The sequence below is a fragment of the Vigna angularis genome, chromosome 8 (assembly GCF_016808095.1).
Source record: "Vigna angularis cultivar LongXiaoDou No.4 chromosome 8, ASM1680809v1, whole genome shotgun sequence".
NCBI classification, from domain to species: domain Eukaryota; kingdom Viridiplantae; phylum Streptophyta; class Magnoliopsida; order Fabales; family Fabaceae; genus Vigna; species Vigna angularis.
In genome coordinates, this window is record NC_068977.1 from 8,144,717 (window position 1) to 8,162,414 (window position 17,698).

At 27.9% G+C, this 17,698-nt stretch overlaps 1 protein-coding gene across 1 annotated transcript; it reads right to left on the reverse strand.

Annotated features, from left to right (window-relative positions):
• Positions 1-955: 955 nt before the first annotated feature.
• Positions 956-3,761, reverse strand: LOC108345017 (probable polygalacturonase). Its single transcript, XM_017583572.2, has 6 exons — positions 3,691-3,761; positions 3,137-3,469; positions 2,406-2,526; positions 2,124-2,298; positions 1,946-2,016; positions 956-1,766 (listed from the first exon to the last, which is right to left on the reverse strand). Exons 1-6 carry the CDS (start codon positions 3,721-3,723, stop codon positions 1,078-1,080), a joined length of 1,422 nt encoding a protein of 473 aa, XP_017439061.1. The 5' UTR covers positions 3,724-3,761; the 3' UTR covers positions 956-1,077.
• Positions 3,762-17,698: the final 13,937 nt, after the last annotated feature.

Sequence of the window (17,698 nt, forward strand, 5' to 3'; positions counted from 1 at the left end):
TAAGCTATGCCATAATTCATTAATTTAAAAAAATCAAAAACATATTTATCAAGTAGCCTTCTATCAACGAAAACAAATATAATTAAATAAGATAATTAAGTTATTTTAAAGATATATAAAAGAAAAGTAAAATTAAACATCATAGAGGAATTAAGACCAATAAATTTTATTATTTTAATATATAGGATTGGAAGTGGTATCAATTATATATATATATATATATATATATATATATATATATATATATATATTTTTATTTATTTATTTATTGAATTCATATTTTCTTAATATTATATCACCTTGATAATCCATCCTTAAAATACCTGTAAGTAAGAGTATTTAGATGATTTTATAAAGTACAAATACTTATATATTATATATTATACCATTCACAAATGTTGCCTTACTAAAGAAAATATAATCGTTTAATTCATTTAATTATGTATTTTAATTTATAAACAATTTAACTTTAAAATGTGAGAAATTTTGTTCTTCTTCATGTATCTTTTTTATTAAAGATAATGTAAATAGTTGATTCAGTACAATAAATATTAATATATTTTGTTTTTATTATAATAACAAAAAAGTTATAATCTTAAGACAAAATTTTTAATTCTTTCAATAAAATAAAAAATTAATTATAATCTTGATCCACAACTTTAACTTGTTTGAACTTTCTTAATGGTTAAAGTAATTAAGTACGTTTTATTTTAAACTTGGAAAGAAAAAAACATAAGTTCCTTCAAAGTTTGTTGTGCATTGATGGTAATTTTTGCTTTAATAAACATATAATAATTACTATAATTTAAATATAATATAAATTATCTTAAGTTCTAACGGAATTCAAACAAAATTAATGAAATTAAAATTGTTGTAATAAAATTTATAATTTTATTTTTTCTTTTAGTGATCCAACTATTGATATTAATAGTTTGTTCTGTATTAAAAGCAATAATTCAAACAAAAATAATGACCTTTAGCTCATAATAACTGAACCCTTTTTTCTTCTAACACATTATTTTCTATTATTTCTACTGTATGTAATACATAGATTCAAATAGATTTGTCAAGGCTGTTTTATAAGGAACATGTCTTGAATTGAACAGCTTCAATGGGTAGTTTGTCATTTGGAAAAGCACAATCAGTTTTATCTTTCTGTGGCAGCAATGCACAAGGTGGAGGAGTGACATTATTGGTAACTCCAGCAACATCAGTGCAATTCCATTGAAGCTTCTTCTTCTTCAGTGCACTCACTTCGATAGTCACATTAGAAATGCAGATTCCAGTAAAAGGGTCGTTGGAGATTCCTTCAAGTTTTGCAGAATATGTAACATTCTTGGCAACAACATCTTTGAAATTTATTCCGGTAATGGTAGGAAGTGCTTTGGGGTCATAGTGAGAGTCAGGGTGTTGTCCATAAGAACCAGTCATCCAAAATACATATTTCATGGTATTCAGATTCAATCCTCTCACAAATATGTTCTTCACAAATCCACCTCTACCAACTGCTGTTTTGATTCTAACAGCTGATTCTGTGTTGATGGCAGTGAGATCTTCAACTCTAACATCTTCAATTCCACCAGACATTTCACTGCCTAGTGCAACCATGGCACTGTCTGGGGATATACAAGTCACTCTTCTAATCACTAAGTGTTGGGTTGGCCTTCCAAATTTAATACCATACTCATCCCACCCGCTTTTTGCCGAAATGCAATCATCACCAGAAACAATGTAGCAGTCTTCAATCCTAGTGTTTGTGCACGAATCTGTGGAGAACACAAAACTTAACAACATTTCATAGTGCTTGTTACCTAATCAAAGTTTTGCAACATGAATGCCCTTATTTTCACTACATATACAACATACGAAACTGACACATTCCTTAGATGTTGTGTTTCTGTGTCTTTGTCATAGTATAGAACAGAAAAGAAACAATTATATATACCTGGGTTTATGCCATCTGTGTTAGGAGAATCCACTGGGGCAAGAATGGTAAGCCCTTTTACGATTATGTTACTGAAGATGTAAAGCTTGATCAGAATAGTGATGCAGACTATACATGAAGGAAAAAGAATGAGCAGTTTTAAGAATTTTGGTGAGAAAAAATGAGAATCTTATCAAACCTGCTGTAAATTGGATGGACAAACCAAGTTGGGGAATTGACCAAAGTGAGATCTGATATTTGGATTTGATCAGAGTACATGATCTCAATCATGTAGGGCCTTGTGAGAGTCAACTGATTCTTGTGGAACTTGTCCCACCAATAAGATCCTTGTCCATCAATTGTACCATTTTGACCTAATTACCAATTTTAAAGAAATCCAATTCAGAAATGACTTAGCCAGTAATTTCAGAAGAACTTAACAATCTTTAAATAATAGAATATTGTTTGTGTAAATGATTACCAGTAATTACAACATCAGTGAGATTAGTCCCAAAAATTAGACTGCTAAATCTTCCACCAGGAGCATCTCTTCCTCTTCCATAAGAAGGTAGCACAGCAAGATGAGGCCATTCTAATTCGTTCTGTTAATGTGATGAATGTAAGTGACAATTTTGCCAATTTTTTTTTAAAATAAGAAAAATCTAAAATAAATAAATAAATAATTTAAAAGAAATTTTAAAAAATCATAAATTAACACGTGCGTGACACACTCTTTATCTATCATTAACTATTTAGACCTTGATTTAACATAAATTATGAAAATTGAAATCATCTGCACTGAAAAAAAAAGTAAATAAGTCTTGAATAAAGTCAATAAAAATTAAAGTGGTATTAAGTCTATCTTTTAATATCAACTTAATTTAATTTTTATTATTATTACCAAATTTAAAAGATTTTATATATAATTTGAGAAACAAAAGGGAAATGTGTGACATGTACTAAAACAGCAACAACAAAAAAATTATGACAATTTAAATTAGATGACTTTAAGAGAATGGTATTGAAAGAAATAATTTCTTTTATCTATTGAAATTTAATTATGAAACAAATAAGACATGATAAATTAGAATACATATATATATATATATATATATATATATATATATATATATATATATATATATATATATATATATATATATATATATATATATATATATATATATATATATATATATAGGTTATGTATACCTGAGAAGCAAGAATAACAGCATCCTTCTGAAGAAAAAGAGTGAAATGGCTTGTGAGATTAAAGGGTCCTGTTAGCCATTTCCCTGGTGGCACAATAAGTGTTGCACCTCCATCAGAAGCATATTGGCTGAGTTTGCTTATTGCAGATTGAAAAACCTTTGTGTTTGATGTTTTCCCATCACCAACTCCTCCAAAATCTTTCAAACTTGCACTGTGCTTTCTGCAATTGATGGCAGGATATTCAATCTGGCCCAATTCACTGTGAACCCTACCTTCTGCTACCTTCACATTCACTGATCCCAATATCAGAATTAAAGAGATCACACCAAGGACCTACACATATATCACCAAACTCATCAGATCAGTTCAACTTAAAGCATCTGTATGAACAATGCATCTGAAAAATATATATACCAACAACACTAACCAAAAGTTTGCTATAAAAGTTATCAGAATCCAAATGGAAGTGTATAAATGCATCCGAAAAACTCTATTAGATGAATGTTCATGACAGAATGTGTTAAGAAAATCTAGAGATAAGAGAAAACAATTACATGATTATTTCTGAGATGCAGAAACTGCTTCATGGTATGAGAAATACCAGAGTGAAGTTTTAGTTGTGGAGTTTTCCTTGAACAAAAGATAGAGACATAGGCAAATATATATATAGGGGTTATCGATACCAAAGCACTGATGATAATGTTTAATTGTTTTAAAATTTTCATTTATTATATTAACTATTTTGTATTTTTCTTTCTTTGACTCAATTTTATACAATGTTTATTTTGAACGAGGAATAAATTATGGCAGTTATAATTACCAATAAATAACAAATTAATTGACATATTGATTGAGTGCTTTTTAGTATTAATAGAGTTTTATAAATAACTCAAGTATAAGAAGAAAAACGGACATAGAAAATGAACTGAAAATAAACATTTTTAAATATAAATAGTCAAATCTAAAAAAATAAAAGAAAGACAAATTAATTAATACGACTTACACTGACCGAATATTTTTAATATTAATAGAGTAATATATTAAATTTAAGAGGGAAAACTTTTACAAAGAAAATTTGAAATTAAATATTTTTAAATGTCAATAGTAAAAAAAAGGTTTAAGTTCAAAAGAAAATTTTAATATAAAAAATAAGTTTATTTATATCAACAATTGCTCATATAACATCTCAATTTTATTAGACATGTAAAATAAGAAATTATAAGATTGATAAAGAAAAATACAATTTAAAAAAAAAATAACCATAATAATAAAATATATCGAAAACAATTCAAAAAATCGACTAGACTACCAAGAAAAAAATCTCATAGATCAAATTTCTCTATTAAATATGCTTCAACAATTACTCTTCTTCTCCCCACATCAATAAGGTGATTATCATAAAAGAAAGAAACACACAATCAAAACAACACAAAAAAAAAGCATTATCAAAATTCATGAAAACAATGAACTATTACAAACGAAAATAAATATGTTAGTAAATATAAATTACCAACAGATTTTACAAATTTATCGACGGTTCAATTATCAACGAAAAAAATTCATCGATAAATCTATCGATAATGTGTTTTTCACTTATCGATAGAAAAATATGAAATACGCATTACCGATAAACAAAATTTCTTGGTAAATTAGACAAAAAAATACGAAAATTTCCTACACACTTTTTCTCTCTTTTCGAGAGCCACGATATTTCTTTCTCTTTCTCACGTGAGGCCTTCATTTTCTTTTCTCTCTCTCGCGTGAGGCAGCCCCATCTTCTCACACTTCTCCCATCTCAACTCAGAGCTCTCGGAGCACCACTTGGAGCATTATTGCACGCCACAATATACTTTTTCAAGCACATATAATCACCACATGTGACAAAGGGAGAATGTCTTTGTTGCGAAACCCACAAGGAGTTATTTAGGAATGATAAAGGAACAGCACAAATATTGAATTGACCACATATGTGTTTCAAAACTTACAAGAAAGAACAAAATCCCATAGTTGGAATTTCTTGATTAGCATGGTCGTGGCCTGGTGTGCTGTTGGAGATGAAGAAAAGATCGTTGTTCAAAAAATAGATTAGAAATTTTTCCAATTTTAGGGTTTCTAAAACAATTAAGGCACCGAGGTTGAGTTTTTTATTTTGGTTTTGGAAAGAAGATGCATTTTTGTTTTGCTTTAAGAATGAAGGGGGACATTGATAAAAAAATGAAAATATGAGAAAGAAGACGAATGGGAGAGAGGACGAAGGTGAGCCAGATCGTGGTTTTTACCAACGAATTTCTGAACAGATTTTTCATGGTCATGAGCTTGTAATTGTTGTTTGAGCTGGACAACAGTGTTGTCAAAACTGTTGGATGCAGATGGTTGGTCTTTCAATATACCTCTTTTAGTAGTGTATGTTAAAGACAAAATCGTCTATGCGCCTAAACGCTCTCATGTTTTGAAGTTTAATCAAATAACATTAAAACGAGATAATAATCAGAAAATAACTTAGGGTGAAAACACAAGACTTAGCCTAAATCTCAAACACACAAAACCTAGAACCAGAATCCCCAACATAGAAAAACTTAGAAAAACACTTAAGTTCTTAGGAAATAGAAAAACATCTAGGTCAAAACACCCAGACGCATGACTAAACATTATTGTGCCTTAAGCGTCTAAGAGAGTTGAAGCCAAATGCTTGATGCTCATAATACCTGAAAAAGGTATTTAGAAAATAACTTAAGGTGAAAACACAAAACTTAGAACCTAAATCCCAAACACACAAAACCTAGAACCAGAATCCCCAACATAGAAAAACTTAGAAAAACACTTAGGTTCTTAGGAAATAGAAAAACATCTAGGTCAAAACACCTACACACATGGTTAAACGTTATTGTGCCTAAAGCGTCTAAGAGAGTTGAAGTCAAATGTTTGATGCTCATAATACCTGAAAAAGGTATTCAGTGTGGGTCTTGAAAACAGAATAGGTCGAGACGATGTCTCTAACAAAATATATTAAAAGACACAAAATCAAAACATAAAAGAAAGCTTAAACAAGTTAAATGTTATCTGTCTAAAAGGAGACAAAACCAAAAGAAGCGTTTACTTGACTAGTGATACCATAAGCTTAACTAGTACCTCGTCTAACAATGAAGTAACTATATAAGCTTGGTACCTTTAGAAAAAAACTTAATTGCAGAATGCTACATAACGGTAGAAATTCAAAAAACACTTTGTTGTTCTAAGCAAGCATTAAATCACATTAAATGCTCAACGTTCAAAAACAATAAAAGTGGTAAGAAAATACATATATACTACATGCACAATTTACTCTAATCTTGCAGATAAGTTATTCTTCATGCATCCATAGAGCTACAAATCAAATATTAAAAAGTGGATGTTAGAGACAAAGAAGATATTCACAGAATGTTCTTCACTTGAAGTCATACCTAAAACGATCGTAAAACCTACTTCAAGCAAAGTAGTGAAAAAGCATGTATGCTCTACCAAGTTGACTTACCAAACAGTTGTTGTACGAAGAAGAAAGTGAAAGCACGAGTATCAAGGCTACAAGCTCAGTCAAATGGACAAATATCCATGAAGCCTATAAATAGAAGATCTCTCGAAAAGAAAATTAAAAGGATAGCTTAAGAGGATATTTATCCTGAGAAGCAAAAGAGAAAGAGCTCAAGAAAAAGAATACATTTAAGTTGAAGAAAAGAGAAGAGAAGAGAAAAAGAGAAAGAAATACACTCAAGCTTCATTGTCATATTTCTTACTATTGTAAGAGAGAAGAGAGAAACACCTGCGAGTGTTTAGAAAACTTTGTATTGTAATCATATCCTCTCTACAAAAGATATAGTCTGAACATCTTGCAAGCAATCGTTGATTGCAATTGTGAAGAGAATTAAAATACTTGCAATTGAACTATGTTTGAGTTGATTAATCTTAGCAAGGTTGCTGACTACCAGTTTGGTGCGAATACTCTGAGAAAATCTAGGCGGGGTTACTGAGTACTAGGAGTGGTCCGAATACTCAAAGGAAATCTCGGCGGGGTCTTAAGTACCAACAATGGTGCTAATACTCATTTGTAATTGTGTGAAGATTATAGTGGAATCCTCTGCGGAGACTTGACGTAGCTCATTGGAGTGAACGAGTATAAAATCTTTTCTTCAATTATCTCTTCTCTTGCCTAAACAATCCTCTTGTGAAAACCTACAATCACGCTTTATTTTCCAAACATAAGAATCTTCCAAGCTAAATGTTTATTTTTAACAATTTAAGTTCTTAATAAACGCTACAGTATTTTGAATAGCAGATCAAAATGTTTATATATATTTATCAAGTTGAGCATCTTAAGAACTTAAAAAGAAAAGCTCGATAACATGTTATATAAGAAGGGTTGCGAAAAGTTTATCATTAATATTATTCAACGCCCCCTACCTTTCTAGTGTTTTTCAGGTACTTCAGTGTAATTGGTAGTAAGTTATCCTGCCCCCATATAGTCGTCCTTTCTTTTTTCCACCGACAACATTAACCCATTACTATGTCTTAATGATGTCATCGTCATCAGGATTTGCTTTTGATGCATCATCAAGACATGATCTCACCTTTGATGTGGCCCGTGAGAGTCTAGTTAAAACAATTTCCTATTAAATAATATACAAAGCGTCAGTATAAAATAAGAAAGTTTAAAAGAAACAAAATAGTACAAGTTTGAAATTTGTAAAACAGCTCGCTTACATGTGTCCTCCAAGACCTCTTGTCAACAAATAGACCAAATTCAGCAAATCAAATTTCATCATACAACTCAATCATGTAATTGAAAGTTTCAAGATATATATAATTTAAAAGCAATACAATTAGTTTCCTTTATTCGAGGGACAAATCAAACCGTTCGAGAACTCTAAAATTACCACATAGAAAGTTATATCTTTCCTATATAAATAATACAAAAATAATCAAAACACCCCATTAGATCATTAATCAACAAATACTCTTATAAAACAATTCAACACTACATGTATTAGAGTCACTAATCTACCAAAAAATAATTTATTACCAACCAAAATTTATTTTATTGGAGGATTTCAAGTGGCAGATAAACGTGATTTAATGGAAAATTTGGTGATATCAATGGTTGCGTGACAGAGGTTAGGTAGACTAATTTATAAAATTTAAGCTTTGATTATTAATTATAGTTTTCAATGTAGTGAAAACACTCTATCCAACGATTCATGTTAGAGTCAATGCTAGAGAGGTTGATTCCAACGTCACACGAGAAAATTGTTAAAGGAAAATTTATTACAATAATTTTCCTATTACGAAAACCAATTAGATCAAACACAATTGAATTGTATTATTTAAGTTGTTACATTCTTAAATAAAAAGAGTTTTGTTATTACTATCATATTTCAATTTTCACCTAGTAGTATGAGCTCAATAAAAAAATTGTTGGTAAATTTCCCAGTAAGTGTCTTGAAAGCAAAAGTTTGATATATCAGTCAAGTAATGTTTATTTATGATTAGACAAAGTTTTTCGTAGATAAAGTTTTATATTGATAGTTAAGAAATATTAAGATTCTCTCATAATATCAATTGACAAATTGTGTATATTGACAAATTGTGTAATAAAAAGGATATTAATATTAATGTATTTTATTATATTATTTATTTAATGAATAAATATTAATACGAGGATTATTTAATTAAAAGAGTATTAATATATAGATTATTGAATTAATAATATATTAATTATTTAGTATTCAATTAACAAATACATGTATACAAATTATTTCATTAAATAAGCATTAATGTAATAATTATTTAATTGAAAAATATTATTATATAAATTATCCTCTTGATAATTTATTAGTTACTTATTGAACGGATAACTCTTCATTAATAACTATTACTTCATTGAGTACTTAATTAATAAATGTAATTATATACATTGTCTTATTCACAATATATTAATTAACAAATTATTTCAAGAATAAATAGTAATACTTTAATTTTTCAACCAGTAAGCTTTTCATGATCCATTTTAACAATAATTTTACAATCACTTTCTTAGAAAAAAAGAAATACAACAAGAACTTGAAAATAAATGTAACTTTTGACTACGATCGAGCTTGAAAGCCATAAATATTGATAATGGAATAATTGCTTGTAGAACCGTTGTCAAGAGTAAAAAAAATTTCCAAACAACGACTACCGCTTAAAGAACCATCTTTAAAAGTAAAAAACAAAATCGAAGTATGATGATTTTCACAAAACTGTTGTTGTTTCCGTTATTCCTTCCCTAAAACAGAAAATTTTTGTGCGTTCATCAATTTTCTTTGTGTTTCGTTTTAATTATCTTTTCTCTCCCATTCATGGAACTTCTGAGTTCATTGTCCCATTATCACTGTTTGTGTTGTCTCAGTTCAGCTGTGTCGCAATCACAACTCATGTAAATGCCCTACTCGTTGTCGTTCTTATTGTCATCGTTGTTGTGCCTATTATCGCTGCCATTCGCATATGGTGTTGCTCTAACCATTGTCACGCTTTGTTCCTCAATCCCGCCGCCTCTACATCCATAATGTCACTTACGGTTGGAGCTCTATACGAAGTTAAATTGGTAGGTAAATTTTGGTATGTAATGCAAATTTACCTATGATCTCCATGTGCAATAATAAGTAAGTAGTCAATAATTTCTTGTAATGATTATTTTATACACACAATTAAAATAAAATTAAAAAATTGGTTCTTTTGAACTTATATCTAATATACCCAAATCCTTCTCCCAATGAAGCATGATGCCTTTATTCTATTATTCTTCCTTATGTGTTTTAACCCTTCCCTTTCTATCATTCTCCATCACCAACCATTATAGCACTAAAACATTTAGATATTATTGATGGTTAAAATTTGTCAAAAACGTTAAAAGTTTGTTGGTAATAACTTCTTTTGACAAATTTTTTACGGATCAAAATTTGTCAGTAAAAATGTAATCGGTAAATTTATCGATGAAAATTTATATTTTTCTATAATTACTAAAGAAAAAAATGTCAGTAAATCATGATCTGATTTATCTTCCTCCTTCCTCTTTCTTTTTCTTCCACTAATTTTCATATTCATCATTTATACAACTTTAGGCATTTTTTTAGCCCGACTACCTCCATCTCCAACTTTTTGTTTCTTCTATGCCTTACGCTATCTTTTAAGTCCTTAGTCTTAAGGAAAAGCTCGAACTTGTGATTGACCTTCTCAAGCTCAACTAACTCAACAAAGAAATTCATCACTGAAAATCTTCTCCACCTCTCTCCTAAAATCAAGAAGACGTGGGTTTTGCCAGCCTTCGCGCTCTGGGTTGGGGATTGTTGATGACGAGCTTCCATTCGAAGAACAAAAGGTTTCGGATGGGTCACAATTCGACTTGGGCCCAGGCACAAGCTCGAGAGAGAAGTTTAGGGAACTTAGAGGCTTTGGTGGTGAACTAGGCATTGTAAGCTTTGATGTCGAGAGAGGACTGCTCGAACTTGGAGATGGCGTATTCATTCTCCTCAAGGAAGATCATGTGCCCTTGGTGGTTGAGTGTAGCTCAGAGAAAGGACTCATGGGAGAGACCGAAGACTTCGAAAGTTGGGGCACGGTGTAAGGAGGAGGGTGATTTGTAGACGAAGGGTAGGAGAGGGAGATTTCTTCAATGAGGAACAATATTGCTCATCGGGTTAACGCTCGTCTGCTTAAATTCTTTCTTCGTCGGTGGTCTTCTGGTTTGGATGTGAAGAAGAGATGAAGATGAAGAGACTTGGCCACTTAAGTAACTAGATAGAGGTTTTGGTGAGAAATTTGTCACTCTTTTTATCGACGAACAAATCCATCGATAATAAGTATTTTAAATTATCATCACTCTTTATTGACAAATTTTAAGATTTGTAACTACCGACATATTTTATTGATGAATAATTTGTTGGTAATGAAATATGTATTACTGACAAATTTATCAATGAACTTTATCAAAATATAAATCCATCAGTATTTCAAATTTATCGATGAATTTGTTTATGTTAGTAAAATTTTGTTGGTAATTTAAAAAAAAATGTAATGTAGGGATCTCTCTCCAATTTCACTTTCCCTCCATTCAATCCCGTATCTCAATCCTCAACCCTAATTTTCATCAATTTTGTCTTCCACATTTATAGTTCATTCCATTCTCGATAAGACTATTGATTTCTTTTATCTTTTTTTATACTATAAATTTTTCAATTATTATTGCAATTGTTCGATGTTTCAATTTATTTGTGAGTTGTTTTGGAAGGCTTGCTTGAGTTTTAATTTAGCTCTTAAAGCTATGTACTTATTATTCTTTCATGTACAATTTTTTTTCTATGTTTTAGATCTATTCTTTTATTTGTGTATTATTTTTTTTACACAATTGTTTCTTGATTTGTATTGTAGGAGTTTTAATAAACCTAAAATCTTTGGTTCATTCTATAAGAAAACTTCAAATCCCCATTGTATTTGTTTATACATTAAACTAAATTCATTTTTCAAAACAAGGCATGATATAGTGGGATTCATAAAGAGTATATTGAAAGTAGAGTAAGAATGTAACTCTTTTAACTTAAGAGTATAGCAGCCCAAATGTTATGATTCAATTATGACTTAGTTCACTTGACTTTTGCCATGACATGATTAATGTTGCTTGTAACAATTTTTCTCTCAATAATTGTCCCACTAAGAATCAAATTCTTCAAATTGACATGACCAACCTGGCATGTGTCATGGGATGATAGTGAAACTCACAATAATCTTTCCTTAAACAATTGTGCATTGGAAATTGAAGTAACCTTGATTCTTATACAAATTGTTCGATCAAATGCTTATAACTAGATTAAAAATTATAATTCATAATTATAGGAGGATCTAGAAAAAAAATTAATTCTTTTTAATTTATATGATAGGAAACTTGAAATCTCCCATTCATACAATGAGAAAACCTCATCCCTATTGTGTTTGCTTATACATTAACTAAATTCATTATATTAAAATCAAACTCAAAACATAACTCTTTGTACTTGAGCATCGTAATCCAAGCATCAAGATTTGAATATGCCTTGACTTACCTTTGGTAACATGACAATTGAGACTAATTGCAACAGTAGAGTTCTCTTTCTTTCAAATTTTAAATTGTCATATCACACCGTTTCATAACGTTTATGGTCAATGCATTACCTTGAGTTTATGCTAAAATAGAAGTTGTAAATTGTGCCATTAAAACCAATTTGTCATTTTTCTTTTAGATATACTCTTCGCATTGTTCATCATTTGGTTGAAGGTTTTTTTATAATATACTATTGTTATGTATAGAAGATTTATTATTTGACTTAATTATGTTCGAGGGATGTTTAGAAGAAACAATAAACCTTTCAAGGTTTTAATTTTTTTGAAAAATATTTTTTTAAATAAATTATTAGGTACTTTGAATCTTAATGATGAGTCGTGAATTTTATCACTAATGGCTATGATTTAGTGGCTATCTTTTCACTCTAGATCTAGTTTAAATAATGGAACATTAACAATGTGTTGATTAATATTATGATAACTAGATATTTGAGAATATGATAATTTAATATTAAAGGAATTTGGTATTTTACAGTTGATTTTTTTATGGATGTGCATATTGTAATTCATTCGGCAAAATTCAGGACTACCAAGTATATAACTATCCTACAAGAAAATCATATCACTAAAAGAATAATTTAATTGTAATTTACAATATTATCTGCTAAAATATTAGTGGTGGAAGAATTTGTCACTAATTTCCTCAATTATCTCATCCAATATTTATTTATGGTAGAATATTTGGTAATTATTGATGATATTTTCATTGATTTAGGATTCACAAACGACTCACCTTCTCAAACTTTAGTGATGGGCAATTTTGCTGCTAAATAAAAAATGAAGGGTGTTTCACCCTGTATCACAAATCCTTTCACCCTACACTCTAAAATTTTATAAATACCCTTCCAATTAATGAATTCTGTGAAGTGATTATGCATTAAATCATTTTGATAAAAAAATGGTTGAAGATTCAGTGCACTCATTAAATCATTCATTGACGACAACTTGGAATATATACTCCATTTATTACTTATTTTAAAATTGTTTACTAGATAATTTTTAAATGTTTAGTTTAGTTTTGTTAAGTTGAATAGATTATTTGTAAATGTTGATTTATTTGTATTAGTTATTTATTTTTTAATTTAATTTAAATGTTAAATTTTTGTATTAGTTTTTGTTTTAGTTTTTGTTTTTGTTTTTTAATCTTTATATAAAATAATTGGTATGAATTTATTTAATTTAATAAAAAATAAATTTATTTCAAATTGATATAAAAAATATATGAAAATTCTAATATAATATTTATATCAAAATGTGTATGTTTCAGATATGAAAACATGGGGAAGCATTGCATCTCAGAATCTAATTCTCTCTGTGTCAGATTAACAATTTGATAGATGAAGAATAAGATTTTGAGATTCGATGTTCTCCCTCTCGCGTATACACATCCAAGAGCTTTAATGTTATTAAAAATGGTTTTTTCTTTCCAAATCCGATGTATGATGTTTTGTTTTGAATGTACGTTACTTTACATTACTTTGAAAATAGTTTTTTTTCTTTCCAAATCCGATGCTAGTTCACTCTAACATCGCGTAATCTCATTCTTTATAATTTATAATTAATATATTGTTAGCATTACATTTAAAATAACATTCTTTAATCTCAAACTTGATAATTCATAGTTGATATATATATATATATATATATATATATATATATATATATATATATATATATATATATATATATATATATATATATATATATATATATATATATATATATATATATATATATATATATATATATATATAACTATAAACCCATAAATATAATTCGAATTCTTTTAATTTATTCTTCTATCTCTTTTTTCATTGGCACTGAATCAGACGACATTCCTCCATCTGCTCCCGTATAACGAATTATATGATCATCACATATACACAAACACAAACAAGTAGGATAAGCTAACATGCAACCAATCATTTATAAAACATGCATAATTACTTTGATACACTCAAGAAACCTCATATAATAATTATGTAAGACACCCTCATACCATCATACAACAATCGCATCATAGATACTCATCTATTACTTTGATACACTCAACAAACCTCATATAATAATTATGTCAGACACCCTCATACCATCATAAAACAATCGCATCATAGATACTCATACCATCATACAACAATTGCATCATAGATGTTCATCCCACAATATCACAATTACTAATAGACACTCATCCCACAATACTTAATAGACACTCGTTCCACAATGCTCAATAGACACTCATTCCACAATACTCAATGGACACTCATTCCACAATACCCATTAGACACTCATCTGGATGATACGTTGATGAGCGGTCACGGGAGGTTATGCACTTGTGATGACTTCCACTTCTTCTTACAAATACACTTCCAAAATACTCCATACCATCCAGAAGGTTAGTCCTTAACACTATGTCCAAAACCGACACATAGACCAGGACCTCCTGACCCTCTCACCACATAATTCATCCTTCTCTACTTGAGACTAGATGATTATTAGAGTATCAGGATAACCTCCAACTACAGGACCCTCAACATCAAAATATACACAAATACCACATCATTACTGAATCTCTCCACAAGACTCATACCATGCTCATATTCCTCAACTCACATTATACCCTTACAAAATCTCCCCATAATACTCATATCATGTTCAGATGCATAAATTCAAATCCAATAAAATCCAATCATCGCAGAAATCATACAAAATAAATATATCACAAAATAAATTAACAATACTAAAATATCACCATAAATGGTCACCGGAGAAGAATCAAATGTTTGACGAATCAAACTCACCATAAACGCCAGTACATATGACTAGTCACAACTTACTGGATTTGACCAGGACTGCTCTATGATCAGGGATGTCCCAACTCTGGTTTTTAAGATTCCTCTATCCTACCATCACAATTATAATTCATAATTCCATATCTACCACAATAACATGAATTCATCAGAAATTTTCATTCCAACAAGATATATTGCACAATAATTTAACAGTACATAATCTGTTCAACAAGATTTAACTTAAAAACTTTTCGAGTAGACTTCCAAGAAAGAGAGGTGCGTTAACACAAAAATTCAATATAGATAGATATATAACAAGCACCTATGTTTTTTATTAAAAGTATTCACACAGAAAGCTTAGAAACGTTAGCTCCACTATCAATATTTTAAATTTTTATTTTTTAGAAAAAGTTAGAAGAGAGTTTGAACCCATGTTCTTGAAATCATCAAAATTTTCTACCAATTAAGCTACCAAAATTTCTTATTTAGCTTTCCACATTTTATTTTTTACATAAACTTATTATATTTTCCATTCACAAAGAAATCTAGTAATAAAATTGTTACTATTAAGGTAAATATTTTTCATGGGTCTTACATGATTACTTTAAAATGTATAATTTTTTTATTTATAAATGTTTAATGAGATATTTTTTAAATTTGTTAGGTTATTTTGAAATGTTTAATTATATTACTATAATATAAAAGTTTGTTTTCTTAAAACATTTTATTATATTATTTTAAATTTTGAATATTTTCAATATAAAAGTTTATTAGATGAATTTAAAATGTTTAATTATATTATTTATAAATATATGAATAGATAATTTGTATACAATAATTTGTATGAATATTTTAAATTTATTGAAACTATAAATTTATTTAAAATTCATATAAAAAAATTATAAAAGTCATTATGTAGTTTTAAGTATTACTTTTTTTATGTTTTTATTTTTAAGTTTATTAGATTATTTTTAATTTTATAATTTAATCATAAATATTTAATTTATTCTATTAGTTTTAAATTTTATTAAATTTTTATTATAAAATAAATTATATGACTTTTTTTAATTTATTTAAAGAAATATGTGTGCTCAGAAATTTGCATATATACATTGAAAAAGCTGTTTTCAAAGGAATTTTTGACCATTTCATTTTTTGTATTTTTAAATATTAAATAATTTTAAATATGAGTGATTTGGAAATCATTTAAAAATTTGGAGGTGCAGAACAAAGAGGTTGGAGGTGCGTAATTATTAATAACAATGAAAATTATTAATAACAATGAAATTATCTATAGGTAAAATTTATGATGAAGGTTCTTTTTGTCAAACTTTTCTTTATCACTTTTCTTTTTGTTGAAAAAGTATGATTACCAACAGATAAAGTCAGACATATTTTAAAAATTGATAATAGTAATTTTTTTTATAACTTCGTGAGAGAGATAGAAGCATGTATACATTATGCCAATATACAAGAGTGGTTATTGTTCATATTATAAAAAAAGACGAAAATGTTATTGTTTTAATTTGAAAATAATTTTCATTTTAATGGGAAAGAGACCGGAAGAGAAGAAAATCAATTCTCATAATTAGAAAAGGACATGAATAGATTTTGAATGTATTTTCAAAAAACTAAAATCAATTATGATGATACTGAAATCATTTATGGTTATGGTGGAATCATTTATGAATTTGTTTGTATGAGTTTAGAATCGATTATATACGATTTAAATATAATGGAATTGATTTTCCTACCACTAAAATCGATTCTGGATTTTTATTGAAACCTTTTATGTCACTACTGAAAACAATAAATATATGCATATATAATTAATTAATAAAATTTATTTTCTTATTATATATATGGTATTAATAATAATAAAGTTATTATTTTTAATTTATGTATATTACAAATAAATAATAATAATAATATTTTTTAATTTATAAAAATGATTTGTTTGATTATATGTATAAATAATTGATTTTTATTCTATTATTTTATTATATATATTAATTATTATTATTATTATTATTATTATTTTAATTATAATAATATTTTTGTAATTTATGAAAATGATTTTTTTCTTACATATAAATATTTTTTATTATATATATATATACATATATTAATAATAATAACAATAATTATCGTAGTTAAAATAATAGTGTTTTTTTTGTAATTTATGAAATTCATTTTTTTTCCTTATATAGATATAAATAATTATTTTTTATTTTTATTATATATCAATAATAGTAATTATTATAATTATAATAATAATATTTATGTAATTTTAAATGAAAATTTTAATTTTATTTAATATAATTTTTATTATTTATATTTGTTTTATATCATATTTATTTTTTAGGGTATGAAGAATATATGTATAAAAACTATAAATAGAAATCTAAGGTAAGGTAGTAGGTTATGCATTAGTTATACATTTATTATCTTTGGTTTTGGAGGTGAACGTATTTTAGCATTAGAAGACCTTTATCATATACTCGAATCAGAATTGAAGAATAGGAACTGAGCGTGAAAACAAGAGGTAGAAAACTACCCATTGGAAGGAAGATGATTAACCCTACATACTGAAACATTTCTAAGCCACCCA

Excerpts from the sequence above, each read along its gene's own strand:
- LOC108345017 (XM_017583572.2), bottom strand. The coding sequence starts at position 3,723 with ATGAAGCAGTTTCTGCATCTCAGAAATAATCAT. Across the intron at positions 3,470-3,690 it reads TGCATCTCAGAAATAATCAT|GTCCTTGGTGTGATCTCTTT; the intron begins GTAATTGTTTTC and ends ATATATGTGTAG. Across the intron at positions 1,767-1,945 it reads CACAGATGGCATAAACCCAG|ATTCGTGCACAAACACTAGG; the intron begins GTATATATAATT and ends TGTTCTCCACAG.